Source organism: Hylobates moloch, unplaced genomic scaffold, assembly GCF_009828535.3.
Source record: "Hylobates moloch isolate HMO894 unplaced genomic scaffold, HMol_V3 SCAFFOLD_19, whole genome shotgun sequence".
In the NCBI taxonomy this organism is placed as follows: domain Eukaryota; kingdom Metazoa; phylum Chordata; class Mammalia; order Primates; family Hylobatidae; genus Hylobates; species Hylobates moloch.
Genome location: NW_026652294.1, coordinates 63,171,214 through 63,193,256, shown reverse-complemented (window position 1 = coordinate 63,193,256; position 22,043 = coordinate 63,171,214). Strand labels below are relative to the sequence as shown.

General features: G+C 40.7%; 1 protein-coding gene across 3 annotated transcripts in view; it reads left to right on the top strand.

The window, feature by feature from the left end:
- The window catches only part of SNAPC3 (small nuclear RNA activating complex polypeptide 3), a 40,996-nt gene that overhangs the window by 13,927 nt on the left and 5,026 nt on the right, over window positions 1–22,043 (top strand). For all 3 annotated transcript variants that reach the window (XR_009211155.1, XR_004245514.2, XM_032139709.2), the window contains exons 4-8: window positions 8,044–8,148; window positions 10,539–10,688; window positions 14,786–14,868; window positions 16,516–16,680; window positions 21,467–21,574. Coding sequence is in view for 1 of the 3 variants with exons in the window: in XM_032139709.2 (XP_031995600.1) it covers window positions 8,044–8,148; window positions 10,539–10,688; window positions 14,786–14,868; window positions 16,516–16,680; window positions 21,467–21,574 (611 nt within the window). In the remaining 2 variants the exon portion in view is untranslated. The remainder of the gene's footprint in view (window positions 1–8,043; window positions 8,149–10,538; window positions 10,689–14,785; window positions 14,869–16,515; window positions 16,681–21,466; window positions 21,575–22,043) is intronic.

The following is a 22,043-nucleotide window of genomic DNA, read 5'->3' as shown; positions in this document are numbered from 1 at the left end:
CGCCTCGGCCTCCCAAAGTGCTGGGATTACAGGCGTGAGCAACCACACTCAGCCTTTTTACTTTCTTTTTTTTTTTTTTTTTTTTTTTTTGAGACGGAGTCTTGCTCTGTCTCCCGGACTGGAGTGCAGTGGCGCGATCTCGGCTCACTGCAAGCCCCGCCTCCCGGGTTCACGCCATTCTCCTGCCTCAGCCTCCCGAGTAGCTGGGACTTACAGGCGCCCACCACCACGCCTGGCTAATTTTTTGTATTTTTTTTAGTAGAGACGGGGTTTCACCGTGGTCTCGATCTCCTGACCTCGTGATCCGTCCGCCTCGGCCTCCCAAAGTGCTGGGATTACAAGCGTGAGCCACCGCGCCCGGCCCTTTTTACTTTCTTGATACTGTCGGATGTACAAAAGTTTTTAAATTTGATGAAGTCCAGTTTATCTTTTTCTTTTGTAGTCCTTGCTTTTGATGTCATACTTAAAACATTGCCAAATGCAGCGTCATGAAGATTTTCCCATATGTTTTCTTCTAGGAGTTTTATAGCTTTAGCTTGTAAGTTTGTCTGTGATCCACTTTAAGTTGATTTTTATATATGATGTAAGGGTTTGATTTCATTCTTTTGCATATACCTATCTATTTTTTGCAGACTGTCCTTTCCCTAGTGAATGATCTTGGCACTTTTGTCCAAAGTCAGTTGACCATATAAGTTTCGTTGTTACGTTCTATTGGTCTGGATTCTAACCTAGAACTAAACTGTTTTGATTACTTTGGCTTTGTAGTAAATTTTGAAATCAGGGAGTGTGAGTCCTCCAACTTTATTCATGTTTTTCAAGATTGTTTTGACTCTTCAGAGTCCCTTGAAATTCCCTGTGAATTTTAGGATGGGTGTTTCTTTTTTTGGAAAAAATGCCATTGGGATTTTGATAGGGATTGCATTGAACCTATAGATTGCTTTGGGGAGTGTTGAGATCTTAATGATATCAAGTCTTCCAATCCATGAATGAGATTTCTTTCCATTTATTTAGATATTTAATTTCTTACAGCAGTTTTTTTTTTTTTTTTTTTTGAGACGAAGGTTTGCTCTTGTTGCCCAGGCTGGAGTGCAATGGTGCGATCTCGGCTCACCGCAACCTTCACCTCCCGGGTTCGAGCGATTCTCCTGCCTCAGCCTCCTGAGTAGCTGGGATTACAGGTGCGTGCCACCACACCTGGCTAATTTTTTGTGTTTTTAATAGAGACGGGGTTTCTCCGTGTTGGCCAGGCTGGTCTCAAACTCCCGGCCTCAGGTGATCCGCCCGCCTCTGCCTCCCAAAGTGCTGGGATTACAGACATGAGCCACCATGCCCGGCCTATCAGCAGTGTTTTATACTCTTTATGTATACAACCCTTTCAGTTCATTGGTTAAATTTATCCCTAAACATTTTATTCTTTTGAATGCTATTGTAAGTGAAATTGTTTTCTTAATTCCTTTTTTTTTTTTTTTTTTTGAGACAATCTCGCTCTGTCACCCAGGCTGAGTGCAGTGGTGCAATCTCGGCTCACTGCAACTTCCGCCTCCCGGGTTCAAGTGATTCTCATGCCTCAGCCTCCTGAGTAGCTGGGACTACAGGCGCCCATCACAATGCCTGGCTACTTTTTGTATTTTTAGTAGAGACAGCGTTTCACCACGTTGGCGAGGATGGTCTTGAACTTCTGACCTCAGGTGATCCACCCACCTTGGCCTCTCAAATTGTTGGGATTACAGGCGTGAGCCACCGCACCCAGCCCTGTTCCTGTTTTATTTAGTGTTTTTATCATGAAAGGGTGTTAGATTTTGGCAAATGCTTTTCTGTGTCAATTGAGGTAATGATGTGTTTTTTTTTTTTTACCTCATCATTCCATTAGTGTGGTGTATTATATTGATTGACTTGCTAATGTTGAATTACCCTTGCATTTTGAGGGTAAATAAATTCCAATTGGTTGTGGGATTCAATAAAAATTGTAATCATGAGAAGTACCTTTTCTTATCATAACTGAATGACATTAGAAATCAATAACAGAAGAAAAATTGGAAAATTCACAAAAATTAAACACATTCGACAAAATCCTTTTAATATGCTTCTGAATTTGCTTTGCTAGTATTTTGTTGAGATTATTGCATTCCTATTTATAAACGGATATTGGCCTGTAGTTTTCCTGTAGTGTCTTTGTCTCACTGTGGTATCAAGATAATGCTGGCCTCATAGAATGAGTTAGGAAGTGTTTGCTCCTTTTCAAATTTTGTGAAAGAGTTTGAGAAACTCTGATATTAATTCTTTTAATGTTTGGTACAATTTACCCGTGAAGTTATCTGGTTCTGGGCTTTTCTTTGTTGGGAGGTTTTTCATTGCTGATTCAACCTCCTTACTTGTTACAGGTCTATTTAGATTTTTTTTTTCATTTTGAATCAGTTTTGATAGTTTGTATGTTTCCAGGAATTTGTCCTTTTCATCTGGGTTATCCAATTTGTTGGCAAACAGTAGTTCATAGTTTTCTCTTCTAATCCTTTTTCTCCTGTAAAATTAGTAGTAACATCTCCACTTTTACTTCTCATTTTAGTAATTTGAGCCTCCTTTTTTCTCTGTGAGTGCAGTAAAAGTTTGTCAAATTTGATGTTTTCAAAGAACCAGCTTTTGTTTTTATTGATTTTTCTATATTTTCTATTCTGTTTCATTTATCTCCACTCTATAATTTTCTTCTTTTTTTGCTAGCTTTGGGTTTAGTTTATTCTTTTTTAATTCCTTGCCTAGTTATTGAGATTGTTCTTTTATATAAAGTTATACAGCCATAACTTTTTAAAATCACTCTTTTTACTGCATCTCCCTAAATTTCCTATATTGTGATTTTTGTCGAGTGTTGTTACATTTCCATATACTTGTGAATTTTCCAATTTTTCTCCTGTTATTGATTTCTAATATTCACTTAATGATCAGAAAAGTTACCTTTATTACTTTAATTTTTTTTAATTTAAGATTTGTTGGTTTATCCTGGAGAATGGTTCATATGCACTTGAGAAGAACCTGTATTCAGCTGTTGTTGTTGGGAGAGTTCTTTGTGTATCTGTTAGGTCTAATTGTTCCAGTTGTTCAAGTTTCCTGTTTCTTTATTGATCTTCTGTCTAGTTGTTCTACCCGTTATTGAAAGTGGGGTATTAAAGTCTCCAACTATTACCACAGAACTGTCTGTTTCTTCAATTCTGTTGGCTTCTGCTTCATATATTTTGTTTTACTTATGTTTTTTGAGAACAGGGTCTTGCTCTCTTGCCCGGGCTGAAGTGCAGTGGCGCCATCACCGCGCATTGCTGCCTCAACCTCCTGTGCTCAAGTTATCTTCCCACCTCCACCTCCCGAGTAGACAGGACTATAAACTTGTGCCACCATGCTGAGCTAAGTTTTTGTATTTTTTGTAGAGATGGCGTTTTGCCATGTTGCCCAGGCTGGTCTTGAACTCCTGGACTCAAGCAATCTGCCTACCTTGGTCTCCCATGCTTCTTATGTTTTAGAGTTCTGTTGGCTGTATATAAGTTTATAATTGTATATATCTTCTTGCTGGATGGCATCTTTTGCCAATATATAATATCCTTCTTTGTCTGTTGAAACCTTAAAAAGTTTTGTTTTTAGAGATGGAGTCTTGCTATGTTCCCCAGGCTGGCCTCAAACTCTTAGGCTCAAGTGATACTCCCACATCAGCTTTCTGATAGCTGGGACTACAAACACATGCCAAAACATCTTATTTTTCTGTAACTTAAGGATTACTTCGTTTTTTTTTTGTTTGAGACGGAGTCTCACTCTGTCACCCAGGCTGGAGTACAGTGGCCCTATCTTGGCTCACTGTAATTTCTGCCTCCTGGGTTCAAGTGAATCTTGTGCCTCAGCCTCCCGAGTAGCTGGAACTACAAGCAACCACCACCACACCCGACTAATTTTTGTATTTTTGTAGAGGCAGGGTTTCACCATGTTGGCCAGGCTAGTCTGGAACTCCTAACCTCAAGTGATCCACCTGCCTCAGTCTCCCAAAGTGCTGAGATTACAGGTGTGAGCCACTGTGCCCAGCCAGGATTACAATTAAATCTTAAAATTGAAACAACTTACTTTTAATTATACAGACAGTCCTCAACCTACTGTGGTTTGACTTAGGATGTTTTGACTTTATGATGGGTTTATTGGGGTCTTAAATGCATTTTCCACTTGTGATGTATTTTATTTATGGGGTTTATTGGGGCATAATCCCATCATTGTTGAACATTTGTGTCAGTTTTGTTTCTATAGTATTCGAATACTCTGCTTCCACGTCTTTGTCTGTCCCTCTTTGGGTTGTCACAGATTATGTCTTTATATATTGTGTGTCCATTAACATAACCTTATAAGTATTGTTTAATCCGTTTATTTTGCAATCATATAGGAAAAACAGAAAAATCATAGAGGAGTGAGTTACAAACCAAAAGTACAATAATACTGGCTTCTGTATTTACCTATGTTGTTCCCTTTAGCAGTATTCTTCATTTCTTCTTATGGCTTCAATTTACTGTCTAGTGTCTTTTCATTTCAGCCTGAAGAATCCTCTTTAACACTTCTTACAGGTCAGGTCTACTGGTAGTAATTAATTCCCCTAGCTTTTGTTTATCTGCAAATGTCTTAATTTCTCCTTCATTCCTGAAGGATAGTTTTGCCAAATACAGAATTCTTGGTTGACAGGTTTTTTTTTTTTTTTTCTTTCATGGGTTTAAATATGTCACCCAAAAAAGAAAAACAAAAGTAAAAAAAATTTAAAAGCTGAACACAGTGGTGGGTTCCCATAGTCTCAGTTACTGAGAAGACTGAGGCAGAAGGAGCACTTGAGCCCAAGAGTTTGAGGCCAATCTAGGCTACATAGATAGATTGATTTAAAAAATCAGGGCCGGGTGCAGTGGCTCACGCCAGTAATCCCAGCACTTTGGGAGGCCGAGGCGGGCGGATCACGAGGTCAGTAGATTGAGACCATCCTGGCTAACAGTGAAACACCGTCTCTACTAAAAATACAAAAAATTAGCCGGGCGCGGTGGCGGGCGCCTGTAGTCCCAGCTACTCAGGAGGCTGAGGCAGGAGAATGGCGTGAACCCGGGAGGGTGGAGCTTGCAGTGAGCCGAGATAGCGCCACTGCACTCCAGCCTGGGCAACAGAGCGAGACTCAGTCTCAAAAAAAAAAAAAATCAGTCAGTCAGTCTATCCATCTATCTGCCCATTCTCTGGTTTCTTACCTCCATGGTTTCTGATGAGAAAACTCCTGTTAATCTTATTGAGGAATCTGATTTTCTTCTTTTTTTTTTTTATTAAATTTTTTATTAATTTTTTTTGCACACAAAACAATAAACATTTTCTAAAAATACATACAAACAAAAAGATGTGTATCAAACATATTAGGAAGGGTGCACATGGGAAGACGGGGAATAGAAATGGGGAGTGGGAATTAAAGAAAATGAATGAGAGGGACTTTGTATGGATCAATGATAATAACTCAATCCTCTATTTGACAAAGAAGAAGGAGAAGGAAGAGGAAGAAAAAGAAAGTGGGATAAAGGATCAGAAAGGGAGGAAAATAGAAAAAATTAGAGTATGACTCCAGGGTAGACCTGTTTTGTTGTCGCTGGGTTGGTTGGTTGGTTTGTCTGTTGTATTTTTCATATGTTTCGCCATGTTGGCCAGGCTGGTCTCGAACTCCTAGCCTGAAGTGATCAACCCGCCTGGGCCTCCCAGAGCGCCGGGACTACAGGCGTGAGCCACCGCGTCCAGCCCCCACATTGCTTCTGGCTTCCGTGGTACACCTCCCAGACGGGGCGGTCGGGCAGAGGCGCTCCCCACATCCCAGACGGGGCAGCCGGGCAGAGGCGCTCCTCACTTCCCAGATGGGGCAGCCGGGCAGAGGCGCTCCTGACTTCCCAGACGGGGCGGCCGGGCAGAGGCGCTCCTCACTTCCCAGACGATGGGTGGCTGGACAGAGGCGCTCCTCACTTCCCAGACGGGGCGGCCGAGCAGAGGTGCTCCTCACTTCTTCCCAGACGCGGTGGCCGGGCAGAGGCGCTCCTCACTTCCCAGACGGGGCGGCCGGGCAGATGCGAGGCCGGACAGACCCTACTCCCAGACGATGGGCGGGCAAGCTCCTGATTCCGGGCGGGGGCGGGCAGGGCTCAAAGGCAGGCGGCTGGGAGGCGGAGGCTGCAGCGAGCCAAGACCATGCCACTGCACTCCAGCCCGGGCAACACCGAGCACCGAGTGAGTGAGACTCCGTCTGCAGTCCCAGCACCTTGTGAGGCCGAGGCGGGCAGAGCACTCGGGGTCAGGAGCTGCAGACCAGCCTGGCCAAGATGGCGAAACCGCGCCTCCAAGCAAAGGAGAAAAAGCAGGCAGCGGTGGTGGCGCGCGCCGGCAATCTGAGGCAGCCCGCAGGCCGGGGCAGGAGAATCACGGGAGCCGGAGGCAGGGAGTCTGCAGTGAGCCAAGTAGATTCCAGCCTGGGCCACAGAGGGAAAAGAAAGAAAGAGGAAGGAAGGAAGGAGGGAAGGAAGGAATCTGATTTTCTTTAAGTATTTGGCTTCCTTTAGCTGATTGAACACATTTTTAAAGTTGATAGATAATGATTGTACAAATTTCTGGGGTACTCACTGAGCACATTTAAGTCAGTTGCTTTAACGTCTTTGTTTAGTGAACTTTTATTTATGTGCGAACGTAGCTATTGCCTGTAGGAATAATTAATTGACACTTTGACAGTAATTCCAATGTCTGGGCTTCCTCAGGGTGGATTTTGTCAAATTCTTATTTTCCTAAGAATCGTCCATACTTTCCTCTATTGTATGTTTTATATGTGTTTTTGGGAACTAGACATTCTAGGTATATTTTTTCTTGTGCATGGCTGGAGCTGCCTGTGACTTTCCCAAACGATTATTGTAGTATGTGTATTACTTGTACGTGGTCACTGATGTTTCTGTTTCATTATCTCTGCGGTCAATCAGTGATCTGACAAAGATTTCCTTAAATACCTGGCTCCAAAAAGAAAAAAAGCATCTTGTCTGTAAGTCTTCCAATATAGATCCTGCGGGGGGAAGCTGCTGCCACCAAGAGGGTCAAAACCAATGCACGTATCTGGGCCAGGCACTCGGCATCACCAGACCAACCAAAACATAAAATCCGCAGTTCTTAGAGAACAGGTCCCCACTGCCTGCCTTGGCACCAGCTAGCTTCTCCAGGAATTCGAGCTGCCGTCTCATCGGCAGAGGGGCGAAGGAGTGAGGGTGGTAGTTGATTAGCACACAGTGCTTACTAATGAAAAGCAGCAACTTCTCTCTTCATCAAACACTCCCCTGATTGTTGTAAGTGTCCCATCAGGTTTCAGAGTTCCAAAGTAGTTTATTCCAGTCTGTCATTCCAGCTTACTGGTTGCTTCTGTTAGAGGGACTGGGCCCTGGAGCTGCCTACTCTATTTTGTGACATCATTCCCACTTATTTTTAAAACATCCTGCATCTAAACCAGTTCATCCTGGCCCCTATTTTATATTAATTCAGCACACATAAAAGATCAAAGTATATTAAAGATGTCATGGTGTTATAAAAAGCCTAGGGTTTAGAGCCAAACAAATTTGTATTTGCGTCCTAACTCTGGTATGACCTAGAGTAAATCACTGAACCCTGAGCTTTATCTGTAAAATAGCTTTCACAGGAATATTTGATAAGGAATGTAAAAATGTAACTGGAAATGCCAGTGTTATACCAGCATTAGTTGATACTCCTGTTTGCTCATCAACTGCTAAGTACTCAGTACCACATATCTTATCAGATGCATTATGCACACATTCCCAGCAACAGTACAGTAAGTATTTTCTGGTTTTGTTTGTTTATTGAAACAAGATGAAACTAAAGCTTAGAGATGTCTTAACAGTTTTCCCGGAGTATTACTAGGCGTCAAACCCAAGGCTGCTTGACTCGATCCCTTGCTGATAGCCATTGTACCACACTGCATCTTTTCTGAGTTATAGTATCTGATTTCAGTGTCTCTTTGTCTTTCTTCAGGAGTCACATGCCATAGGAAAAAAGCCTGAAAATTCAGCAGACATGATTGAAGAAGGGGAGCTTATCCTATCTGTGAATATCTTGTACCCTGTTATATTTCATAAGGTAAGTAGTAAAACCTTTTGGATTTTATGGATAATAGTAACTTTTGTAAAAGTGTTTAATTATTTGAAGAGTCATATTCCTATGCTTATATTAAAAATAAATGCTCTGGGCGTGGTAGCTCATGCCTGTAATCTCAGCACTTTGGGAGGCCAAGGCAGGAGGATCACTTGAGGCCAGGAGTTTGAGACCAACCTGGGTAACATAGTCAGACCTTGTCTCTACTAAAAATCAAAAAAATTAACTAGGCATGGTGGTGCACATCTGTAATCCCAACTACTTGGGAGGCTGAGGCGGGAGGATCACTTGAGCCTAGGAATTCAAGGTTGTAAGCGATCTATGACTACACCACTGAACTCCAGCCTAGGAGACAGTGTGAGACCCTGTCTAATAAATGCAAGCATATGCTGCCTATCTGATGTCTTATTTTTAGAGTTGACAATCTATAATCTTGTGTCATCTGTTCTAATAAGGAATATTGGAAATAAGGTCAAATTTCAAACAACCTTTCATCCAATAGGATTACAGGTATAGTATTGAAATATATGCCTGATTTCTGCACTAGAAGCAACTGAAAGTATATGTAAATCCATAATGATTCTAATTCTACAAATTCTTGAGGGATTTTTGCAGAATAGGTGGCTAACGGAGGAATGGAGTGACCTATGTTCACTAATTTAGAATACTTGGGAAGTTATTGAACTAACCAGAGACAGCTCTTCTTTGATGAAAATACAGAACGTTATTAAGTCAAGGCTATCCAAGAATCTTTTAAGAGAAAGAACTCTTTCCTAGGCCAGAGTGTATATATTCTTGATGCCTTAAATAGATGTATCATAAATTCTGATGAGCTGTCATTGAAATATTAGTATATATAAATTGCACTTATGAATAAATAGGCTTTTACGAAGCATCTGGGATGTAGTTAGTACTAATTATCTTATTTGATTAAGATCTCAAATTGCTGGCCGGGTGTAATGGCCCACACCTATATCCTCAGCACCTTTGGAAGGCTGAGGTGGGCTGATCACTTGAGCTCAGGAGTTCAAGATCAGCCTAGGCAACGCGGCAAAACCTCATCTCTACAAAAAATACAAAAACTAGCTAGGTGTGGTGGTGTGTGCCTGTAGTCCCAGTTACTGGGGAGGATTGCTTGAGTCCGGGAGGTCAAGGCTGCAGTGAGCCAAGATCATGCCATGGCACTCTAGCCTAGGTGACAAAATGAGACTCTGTCCCCCACTGCCACCCCCTTCTCCCCAGAAAAAGATCCCAAATGACCAATCATAAAAACAAACCAAACCAAAGTAATGAATCTGGGTTTATAACCTCAGGTTACAGTATAAATTGCTGACCTCAGTGAGGTAACTTTGAGGAAATTTTGAGACAGTCTTGCTGAATGAAGTTACATTCCAGTGGCTCTTAATGCTCATGTCAGTTTGGTATCATCTTGATTATAAACTTTAGTTTAAACCAGGAAATTTCCACGGCTAAGTATGTCACTTGTACCCATGGGATTTTCGTTGGTTTGTTTGTTTTTGAGACAGGGCCTTGCTCCATTGCCTAGGTTGGAGTGCAGCGGTACAATCGCGGCTCACTGCAGCTTCGCTCAAGCAATCCTCCTACCTCAGCCTCCCAAGTAGCTGGGACTACAAGCATGTATCACAACGCCCAGCTAACTTGTAAATTTTTTAGAGATGGAGTTTTGCTATGTTGCCCAGGTTGATCTCGAACTTCTAGGCTCAAGCAATCCTCCTGCTTCGACCTCCCAAAGTGTTAGGATTACAGGCATGAGCCACTGTGCTTGGCCATTCCATGCTATTCTAATTTATGGAGATGACTGAGTGATGACATGGAGAGGCTATAATGCCTTTGAAAGAAGATTTTTATTACATTTCCTTAGAAGAGGGGGCACACCATGTAGGGCCACAGGAAGAAGCATCATTCTCATTTAGGAGGCTGAAAGGGGAGAGAGGAAGGCATAGACCACAGTTTTTATTGGGGTTTCTGTGGGAAAGACAAGGTAGGGAAGAGTAAATAGTTTAGGATTGGCTAGTTTGAATAATTCCAGTAGGTTTGGGGGCAGAGGGGCTGTCCCTTGTAGCCTGGTGCTTGGCCCTGGGTGGATTGAGGTTGAGGGAATACCAGGGGGAATAGTGGCTTGGTGTGTGATAAAGGAGGTGGTTTCAGAGTAGCTCTGGATCACAGGGGAGATGTAAACAATTTTGACCGTAGTTTGGCCCTGTAATTATTGGATGTGAAAATACAGAACATCAAGTTATGGGGTCAATTTAAACTTAAGAAAACCAGCAATTTAATTTTGATCTAGTCATGACAGGATTTGTAGTTTTATCGCTTTGTCTCTAAATGAACACTTGTTATTCTTTGACTTTTAGCACAAAGAACACAAACCATACCAAACAATGCTGGTGTTGGGCAGTCAAAAACTCACAGAACTGAGGGATTCAATTCGCTGTGTCAGTGACCTCCAGATTGGTGGTGAATTCAGCAACACTCCTGACCAAGCCCCTGAGCACATCAGCAAAGTAAGGTGATTTCCTCCCATAAAACAAAAGGAAATAACAAGCTAAGAAAATAGTGATTACTCTAGCAGGCTCATAAATGTCCCAGTAAATCCTTTTCTTCTCCTGTGGGATTCCATCAGGCTACTACACTATCTCATTCCTTCCCTTTATCACCGGAACTTTTCCAAAGAAGAGGCTAGACTCTGTTTTGATTTCTTCATCTCTGATTTGTTTCTAAACTATTGTATGGAGACTTTTCCTTCTGGGCTAATAGTGACCACCTAATTTTCTTTTTTGTTTTTTTGTTTTTTGTTTTTTTGAGACGGAATCTTGCTCTGCCGCCCAGGTTGGAGTGCAGTGGCACGATCTCAGCTCAATAGTGACCACCTAATTTTCTAAGCAGTTGGTTACTTTTCCATTTTTATATCACTTGACCTCACTATAGCATATGACTTTGCTGTTCATTCACTCTTGTTTGAAGCTCTGTCAGAGTTGCGATCTGTCATGATTGCCCCCAGCAAAAGGCTGGAGTTGACCTGAGAGCGTCAAATAGCACCCATTCTTCACCTTTCGCTGCCCAAGGACCAATACCCAACAAGGAGAGAGCATATGAAGTTCGTCCTTGCTGGTGTTTCCCCAATGTGTTGCTCTCAAAAGGAAAGAGAAGCCCTGCATACCCCCTGGATAAGGATGGAAAGGAGCAGTGTGGTAGACTGGCTACCCACAATGTTTTCAGAAAGGATCGTTTACCTAATGAAGCAGGAGGGCCTTGATCCCTTCCACATTTCATCATAGGGCAGGATTGAACTAAACCTGCTACAACTCTGGCAGAGGGCCTCAGGTTTACAGGGCCATTTCAGGGGAGGGACAGCATCTCCTAGAGATAAGTAAAAAGATATTTGGAACAGCAAGGATGGAGATAGTGTTTGGACAAGAACCAACACAATCTCCTTTTTTCCCGGGTCCTGTTCCACCAGCCACATAAATGTTGGTATAATTTAGGTTTCATGTTAACTTTTTTTTTTTTCTCCCTAGGCTGACATATAAGGCCTTTGGTAATGATGCTTCCCAAATTAACTTTCTGTACTGTTTACTGGCTGCCTTTACACCTCATTCATCCATAGTGAATTTGTGTATTTTCATCAGTGTGCCATACTTTTTCATGTCTCCGAGTATTTGAACATGGTAGGAAGCCGTTTCCCTACTTCCATCCATTTTATGAGTTCATTCTCAGATTTCCAAACCCAGCTCAAAACTCACCAATTATATGCAGTTTTTCTTGACTCTTTTCTTTGTTACCCTGGCACCTTTTCTTTTGTCCATTGTAATATGTATTTCAGTATGCTGATTCAGTGTAATGTGTGTGTGTCTGCTCCACAGGCTGACTATATTCCAGTTTTTGGTGACTAGTGTGGAGACTAGCATCATGGCTCACATGTAGATTTCACTTAAGTACCTGTTGAGTTATGGTGAAAATGGTTTTTAGATATTTAGGTTCTTCAAGGTTGCCATCTCAGTGCTTTTGGAGAGAAACAATAGGATAAAAAGAAAAGTAGAATTTCAAAACTTTATGCGCAGCAGGAAATATGAGATTTATCTTTTTTTTTTTCTTTTTTTTTTTGGATGGGGCTCTGTTGCCCAGGCTGGAGTGCAGTGATGCAATCTTAGCTCACTGCAACCTTCACCTCCCAGGTTCAAGTGATTCTCGTGCTTCAGCCTTCCAAGTAGCTGGGATTACAGGTGGCCCCACTGCACCCAGTTAATTTTTGTATTTTTTAGTAGAAACAGGGTTTCACCATGTTGGCCAAGGTGGTCTCGAACTCCTGACTTCAGGTGATCCACCCGCCTCAGCCTCCTAAAGTGCTGGGATTACAAGGTGTGAGCCACCGTGCCTGGCCAAGATTTATCTTTTCTTTAAAGCAGCAGTGGCAATCTTCTGCAAAGTTTTTTAACCTTGTCAAAAAAAAACATAAGATGTAACTGTTAAATAATAAGATCAGTCTAAGAGGAAAAATCTGAATTCATCCTCTTCACTCTAACCATCTGAACATTGCTCAAAGCAATTTGAGTCAGATCTGGGAATCAGTCTTACCTTCAGGAAACCCTGGAGAATGTTTGTCTGTCTGTTTTTTGATCAAGTCCATTCTGGGCAACAACTCACTGTGTTGCCCAGGAGAAGGTTTTAACCAGGCTTTGTCAATTTACTTGTTCTGTACATTGGTGCTGATAGCTTCAGAAGTTTTCTAAGCAGGGATTAAATAACCCATAATTGTATTTTAAAATATTTACATATCTACTGTTATATTGTTTCTGTCTCTTCTATTATTATTATTATTTATTTATTTTTTTTTTTTTCCGAGACAGAGTTTTGCTCTTCTTGCCCAGGCTGGAGTGCAATGGCACGGTCTCGGCTCACTGCAACCTCTGCCTCGCCAGTTCAAGCGATTCTCCTGCCTCAGCCCCATGAGTAGCTGGGATTACAGGCATGCACCACCATGCCCGGCTAATTTTTGTATTTTTAGTAGAGATGGGGTTTCTCCATGTTGGTCAGGCTGGTCTCGAACTCCCGACCTCAAGTGGTCTGCCCACCTCGGCCTCCCAAAGTGCTGAGATTACAGGCGTGAGCCACCAGGCCAGTCAGGTAAGTTTATTAGTGGATGACTTTTGATTCAAGTGGAAAACATTTTTGTTCTTTCAGAGTTCACCTTGTAATTAATAATTATGCCAAAAGATAGTAAGTTGCTTAAATCACCTAAGATGAATTTTTATGGAAGTGTTTTGTAAAACACAATGATATATATTAAACTTCATTTTGTTTCCAAAATAAGTCAATAGTTATTTTTTTAGAACCTTAATTTTGGACCCTACTTACCTCTTTGAGGGTGTAGAAGTATATTAAGTGGCAGATTTTGTATTGTAGCAGCTAGTCATATGACATTAAGTACATTATACTTAATGTACATAATCTCCATAACAACCTATGAGGAAGGTAAAGGCTTTACTCACATTTTACATCGGAAAACAGAGGGTGAGTGAGATTTAGTGACTGGTCCAAGAAGAAACAACATAGCCAGTCTTGCAAGAGTGTCTGATGCGAACACAAGATGATCTGCAAGTGGGGGAATGAAGACAAGAAAGAAAAATGGAAGCTTCAAAGAAGTAGGAGAAAAATTAAAATATTAGGGTAAAATTATTTTAGTATCTGAAACATATATCTCCTATACATAAATTGCTTTTGATCTTCACCACAATCCTGTAAGACATCGTGGCAGATATTATTATTCTCATTTCACAGATGAGAAAACAGGTCTGAGAAGTGATTGCTACATAGCAGAATCACAAAAGCTAGTAAGTGGTAGGTTAAGGAAAATAACTCAGGTCTTCTGACCCTCATTCAGGGGTCTAAATAGAAGGTGAAGGACCAGTTTAACAGAGTGCTTCTCAACTCTGGTTGCATGTTTTTTTTCTAGAGAGCTTTGGAAAAATACTGATCCCCAAAGATTCTTAATTAATGAGTCTGAGTTGACACTTGGTTTTTGGTGTTTTTGTGATTTGATTTTGCAGTCAAGATTGAGAGCCACTCCTTTGACGGAAACTGTGGTAGAATGAGTTAAGAAACCTTGAAGGTTCCAACCAGTTGTGGTACAACTATGGTACCTGGGGCAAGATTGCTTGAGTAAAAATAGAAATTCAGATTCTGTCTGCCTAAGAGTTACTGAAAATATAAAGAGAGAATTTTTGTAAAAACATTGCAAATACAAAAAAATGCCAGAAAAACGTAGCTCAATGATCATTGTTATCACTGGGGAAACATTAAAGATAGGACTTTGTTTAGTTTTTAGTTCTAGTATCCAACACTACTTACTGCTGTGTAAGTATATTAAAATAATGATGTTTATTTGATTTCTAATTGGGTTCCTTTCATGAATCTCAGGAGAATATACACATTTAAATCAAACGTGGTGATTAAAACAGCAGTAGGGTAAAATTGAAAGTAGTAGCAGTTTTTGTAACAAATTAGTGTAATTTTATGATATATATATTTTGAATTAATACTTAGAGCAATTTCATCATTGTTAACAGTTGACTTTCTCTCAATACCATCTGTTTTCTTGTAGGACCTATACAAATCAGCCTTCTTTTATTTTGAAGGAACATTTTATAATGATAAAAGATACCCGGAATGCAGAGATTTGAGCAGGTATAGTTTCCAAAAATCTTCCCAAAGTCTTTCCTATTTCTAGTTATCAAAGTGGTGTTATCTCCACAAATCCTATTATTGGCTTATTAAGGACCTTTGCCGAGGAATTATTGATAAATCTTGTCTTATGCATTACATACATCCAAAAATAATTAGCCAGGCACAGTAGTCCCAGCCACTCCGGAGGCTGAGGCAGGAGAATCTTTTGAGGCCAAGAGTTCAAGGCTGTATAGCATGCTGTAATCTCGCCTGTGAATACCCACTGCTTTCCAGCCTGGGTAATATAGCAAGACTCTGTCTCTCAAAAAAAAAAAAAAAATTAAATCCCCTTAACATGCATTATTAGTCTCTGGCCTTTACATATAAGTAATAGTGGCAAATTAACCTTTCACTATTTTTTCTGCCTATCCAGTATATACTATTGTTTGCCCTAGGTGATGGTGATATATATATTGCTTAAGTACATAATATAGGAAAAATCTATAAGCTCATTTTAATGAGACCATACTTTCATTATCAATGTCTTAGCAATTACAGTATATAAGTATATATATTATTGTTGCCCTTTTTTTAAAAAAAGAAAAAAAAAGTCTCGTTCTGTCACCGAGTCTGAAGTATGGTGGCATGATCTCAGCTCACTGCAGCCTCTGCCTCCCAGGTCAAGCCATTCTCGTGCCTCAGCCTGCCAAGTAGCTGGAACTACAGGTGTGTGCCATCATGCCCAGCTAATTTTTGTATTTTTAGTAGAGACAGGGTTTCGACATGTTGGCCAGGCTGGTCTTGAACTCCTGGCCTCAAGTAAGCCGACTGCATCGGCCTCCCAAACTGCTAACATTACAGGTATGAGCCACAGTGCCCAGCATATTGTAGCCATTTTTAATCTGTATTCTAACCCAACAGTTCAAACCTATTGGTTTCAGCATTTTTTTTGTTTTCTTTTCTTTTTGAGACAGTTTCGCTCTTGTTGCCCAGGCTGGAGTGCAATGGCGCGATTTCGGCTCACCACAGCCTTTGCCTCCCGCGTTCAAGCGATTCTCGTGCCTCAGCCTCCCCAGTAGCTGGGATTACAGGCATGTACCACCACGCCTGGCTAATTTTGTATTTTTAGTAGAGATGGGGTTTCTCCATGTTGGTCAGGCTGGAATCGAACTCCCGACCTCAAGCGATCCGCCCACCTCGGCCTCCCAAAGTGCTGGGATTACAGGCGTGAGCCACCGTGCCCAGCCTTGCAGTTCTTTATACTATAAATAATTGAAGACCCCGATGAGCTACTGCTTATGTGGGTTATAACTATCAATATTTATAATATTAAACATTGATAATAAGTATTTGAAATATTAAATCTCATTACATACTAACATTTTGTGAAAAATATTTTTCAAAACACAATGAGTGGCATTGTTACACATTTTGCGTTTAAGCTAAAGTGATGCACATCATGTAACCTGCAGAAAACTGATCCCTTATGAAAATTCAGCATTCCTAATCTCAACATGTGTCAAACATTTTGGTCTTCATCTCAAGATGGCAACTGTCCAGTTAGTTTTGTGAGCTAGGTTAATGTGAATTACTGCAGTCACAAACTGTTTTCTGTAGTTTTTAAGTTTTTGTGGAAAAATAATATATCCTTGCCTTTTCCCCCCTCAGAACTATCATCGAGTGGTCAGAGTCCCATGATAGAGGCTATGGAAAGTTTCAGACTGCTAGAATGGAAGATTTCACCTTCAATGACTTGTGTATTAAACTGGGTTTTCCTTACTTATACTGTCACCAGGGAGACTGTGAACATGTCATTGTCATTACTGACATAAGGTAGGTGACAGCACTTAGGACATTTTGTTACCTTTTTTTTCTTTATCTCAGAGTACAAAAGCAGAGATAGTTTTTTTAAAAATATGAGGAGTAAAAGTAATAACCATTGCAACTTGGCTTGGGAGCAGCAAAAATACTGTCTTCTTTCCATGCAAATACCAACTCTTTCCATCCATTTGCATCCTCTATTGTTCATTATTTCGGAAAATCTTTAAGAAATACTTTACTGTTAGACGGTTAAAAATCTGTTAATACTTTAAAAAGTATCTCCATTTTGTATTAAATAGCTGTTATTCAGATAGTACTTATCCATTTATATATAATATTGCAAGTTTGTTTTTAGGTTTGTCTTTTTGCCAAAATTTGAAGGAGATAAAAGGGAATTGGAGGAAGAGTAATTCTAATATTTGACAAATGTGAAGTCTTAATGCTTTGACAAAGATTTAAATTGGGAAGGAGCTAAGATAGTCTAAAATGAGACTTAGGGATGAGTTATAAATTTTAGACAGCTAATAGCTGTATTCTATGAGTAAGGCTATTCATTTCCTCTTTATTTAGGAAATCACAGTTTAAGAAGGAATACTATGTATAAATAAACCCTGCTCCATTGCTGGTTTGATTCCTTATGAGAGACCATTTAAAAGTTTTTTGTGGAACAATAATATACCTATGTTTGACCAGTAATTAGAAACCAGTAATTACTGGTATTAATTAGTAATTTATTATACCACTAATAGAAACTGATGCCTGCCAGACGCATTGGCTCACGCCTATAATCCCAACACTTTGGGAGACTGAAGTGGGCAGATTGAGCCCAGGAGTTCGAGACCAGCCTGAACAATACGGTGAAACCCTCTCTACAAAAAATACAAAAATTAGCTGAGCATGGGTGGTGCGTGCCTGTAATCCCAGCTACTCAGGCTAAAACGTGAGGATCGCTTGAGACCAGGAGGTCAAGGCTGCAGTGAGCTATGATCATGCCACTGCATTCCAGCCTGGGTGACAGAGTGAGACCTTATCTCAAAAAAAAAAAAAGAAAAAAAAGAAAGAAGCTGATGCTTTCAGAAAGTCTCTGCTTCCATTTTTGGTCCTACTGACTCTGCTCCAAAATTTTGTATCCCATGCACTCCGTCTCAGGAAACTACCAGAAGATGTAAAAGTGCTTCACAGGAAGTGTAAACCATGAACAAGAAAGACATGGAATGCAACACAGAATAGGTTAAATAGACATAAAAGGGATTCTCAGAATGATGGAAAAGTGAAAGCCCAGTGTGAGAGCTTTACACCAGACCCAGAGATTTGATCCAGGGTCTGGAGCCAGGAGCATACAGAACTCAGGAAGGCTGTCTGGGAGGAAAAATAGAACTGGTAGACTCCCGGTTGTTCACTGTTCTGTCAGAAAATAGGTGACTGAATTCATGACAGGTACATTGAAAATTAAGCAAATGGGCCAGGCGTGGTGGCTCATGCCTGTAATCCCAGCACTTTGGGAGGCCAAGGCGGGGAGATCACGAGGTCAGGAGATCGAGACCATCCTGGCTAACACAGTGAAACTGTCTCTACTAAAAATACAAAAAGCAGCCGGGCATGGTAGCGGGCACCTGTAGTCCTAGCTACTCGGGAGGCTCTGAGGCAGGAGAATGGCGTGAACCCAGGAGGCGGAGCTTGCAGTGAGCTGAGATCGTGCCACTGCACTCCAGCCTGGGTGACAGAGCGAGACTCCGTATCAAAAAAAAAAAAATAAATAAATAAATAAATAAATAAGAAAATTAAGCAAATGTAAATGGGAGAGAATTAATAGGTTAATAGCTACAAAACAAAGTGTCACCCAGTAGATGTCAACTGTGTGGCTTAGGTAGAAGTAGCACTAATTCGTCATGAATTAAATATCTGTTTAACCAAAATTATGGTAGTTCTGTGGGGAGAAGTTGAGGAGCTAAATTCTTAACAATTAAGAATGGAAAACAGTTGCCCCTAGGGAAGAAGAATGGGGAGGCAAGAGCCAGAAGAATACATAAACCTTGGATTTATATGACTTTTAAAATTATAGACAGTACCTTTATGTCTTTGATGTTATTAAAATTTTGTATCAGCAGCCTGGCACGGTGGCTCATGCCTGTAATCCCAGCACTTTGGGAGGCCAAGGTGGCCAGATTACTTGCAGTCAGGAGTCTGAGACCAGCCTGGCCAAAATGGTGAAATCCTGTCTCTACTAAAAATACAAAAATTAGCCAGGTGTGGTGATGGGTGTCTGTAGTCCCAGCTACTTGGGAGAGTGAAGCACGAGAATCACTTGAACTCGGGAAGCGGAGGTTGCAGTGAGCCAAGATTGTGCCATTGCACTCCAGCCTAGGCGACAGAGCAAGACTGTATCAAAAAAAAAAAAAAAAAAAATTATATAAACTGTTCTGCCTGCTCTTCGTTTCAAATGTGGGAAAATGTGCTGGCCTTGTAATAAACATAAGATGGAAGGCAATCCCCTATTCTCTCTGATGGCCTTGTTTTTCGTACATTTTTCTTTTCTTTTTTCTTTTTTTTTTTTTTTTAGACGGAGTTTCGCTCTATTGCCTAGGCTGGAATGCAGTGGCATGATCTTGGCTCACCGCAACCTCTGTCTGCTAGGTTGAAGCAATTCTCGTGCCTTAGCCTCCCAAGTAGCTGGGATTGCAGGCACTTGCCACTTTGTCCGGCTAATTTTTGTATTATTTATTTTATTTATTTATTTTTTGAGACCGAGTTTCGCTCTTGTTGTCCAGGCTGGAGTGCAGTGGCATGATCTTGGCTTACTGCAACCTCTGCCTCCCAGGTTCAGGCGATTCTTCTGCCTCAGCCTCCTGAGTAGCTGGGATTACAGGCATGTGCCACCACGCCCGGCTAATTTTGTATTTTTAGTAGAGACAGGGTTTCACCATGTTGGTCAGGCTGGTCTCGAACTCCTGACCTCAGGTGATCCGCCCATCTCAGCCTCCCAAAGTGCTGGGATTACAGGCATGAGCCTTCCGCGCTCGGCCTAATTTTTGTATTTTTAGTAGAGATGGGGTTTCACCATGTTAGCCAGGCTGGTGTCAAATTCCTGACCTCAGGTGATCCGCCCACGTCGGCCTCCCAAAGTGCTGGGATTACAGGCATCAGCCACTGCGCCTGGCCTTTTCCATACACTTCTTATAGTGTAGGCCTATTTCTATAAACAACATGATTCCAAGGCTGAAGGATAAAAACATGACCATTAAACTCATGGTAACTTCTTGATACAGTGATCAACAAAAGAAACATGATTTGTTTGAATGTCAAAGAAAAACAATTTACACTTTTTTTTTTTTCTTGAGAGGGGATGTCACTCTGTTGGTCAGGCTAGAGTGCAGTGGCAAAATCATGGCTCAGTGCAGCCTCGACCTCCTGGGCTCAAGTAGTCCTCTTCCCTCAGTCTTTCCCATAGGTGAGATTATAGGCATATGCCACCATGCCTGGCCATTTTTTTTATTTTTTTGTAGAGACAGGGTCTCACTTTGTTTCCCAGGCTGGTCTGAGCTCAAGCGATCCTCCTGCCTTGGCCTCCCAAAGTGCTGGGATTGCAGGTGTGAGCCACCATGTCTGCCCTTTTATTTTTTTTCAACAGTTTACATTTATTAAGAGTATGTAATGTAGGGCTTTTTAAAAGGCAATTTAGAGAAGTCATTTTTATCTTACAGGTGGATTTAATCATTCATTGCCATTCCATAATACCAACTATCAAAAGGTTATTTTCTGATGGTGAAAGTTTTAATTTTAAAAAAATCAAATTTTAGAATTGTTAGAGACCTTTAGAACAATTTTGTGTAGTCCTTTCATCTTTCAGAAGAATCTGAAGTCTGTCATGATTTAAAGGATTTACCCAAAGCCATGGAGCTGATTAGTGGCAGAGTAGAGATTGACTTCCATTTCTTTTTTAATAAAAATTATGAAACTTCTTAAAGGTTTCATAATTCTGATACTTAAAACTAAGATTCTACCAATTCATACTGTGCCAGGAGTCAAGATTAGATTTTAATAAAGGAGACATTAAAAAAACAAGAGCCACATGGTAACAACCAGTTAATCTACGTAAAATATCACTGAGTAGCTTTGCCCAAATTATGTTTTCCTACAAGGTACTAAATGTTAGCCAGGTATCATGGCTCACTGCTGTAATCCCAGCACCTTGGGAGGCTGAGGTGGGAGGATCGCTTGAGGCCAGGAGTTTGAGACCAGCCTGGACAACATAGTGAGACCGTGTCTCTACAAAAACTTTAACAATTATCTGGGTGTGGTGGTACATGCCTGTAGTCCCAACTACTGGAGAGGCTGAGGTGGGAGGATTGCTTGAGCACAGGAGTTTGAGGCTACAGTAAGCCAAGATCATGCCACTGTACTCCAGCCTGGGTAACAGAGTAAGACCCCATTTCAAATAAATAAAAATAAAAGGTACTAGTGTTAAGCAAAGCAAGGATTCTCTGGTAGAATACATTCAAGAAATGCTTTACATAGTAACTCCCTCTTAGGAGGGGATCACAGTGTACATTACCATAAAGGGATTTGAGAAGCCTAAGGAAAGAAAACCTTGTTTAATCCAAAATGCTCTTGGAGAAAGTATTTTGTGGAACACAGTTTGGTCAAACATGGCATAACAAGTAATTCAGCAACATCTTGTAAGCAAAAATTGAAAGTATCTATTTTCCTAATACTCAGGTACAGATATATTTAATAGCTCATAAAAATATGTCACTTAATATTTGTCACCTTAATATCTTTATTTTCCCATGAACAAAAGGCTTGTGCATCATGATGACTGCTTGGATAGGACACTGTATCCCCTCCTTATCAAGAAGCATTGGCTATGGACCAGAAAATGTTTTGTTTGTAAAATGTATACAGCTAGGTGAGTGATAATGTATTTTTTTTTTTTCTCTAAGAAATGGTAGTTTTGACTTTTGGTATTTGTTTTCCACTTTGGATCTAAGAATATTTGTACTTTAGGTTATAAATATGAAGTATCATCTAGTAGGGAAGTGCCACAAAATCAGTTTAGTGAGTTAAAACTAACATTCTTAAATAGTAAGGAAATATTATATGTACACGAGTCCAGGGGTAGGTCAAATTTCAGGCTTGTAAAATGTATACAGCTAGGTGAATAAAAATAAAAATTACTAGTGTTAAGCAAAGCAACGAATTCTGTGATAGAATACAGTCAAGAAAAGCTCTGTACAATAACTCCCTGTTAGAGGGTCACAGTGTGCATTACCATAAAGGGATTTGGGAAGTCTAACAAAAGAAAACCTTGTTTAATCCAAAATGCTTGAGAGCCATGTTCTTTCTGCCTCTTGTCCACATAATTTGCATAATCAGCT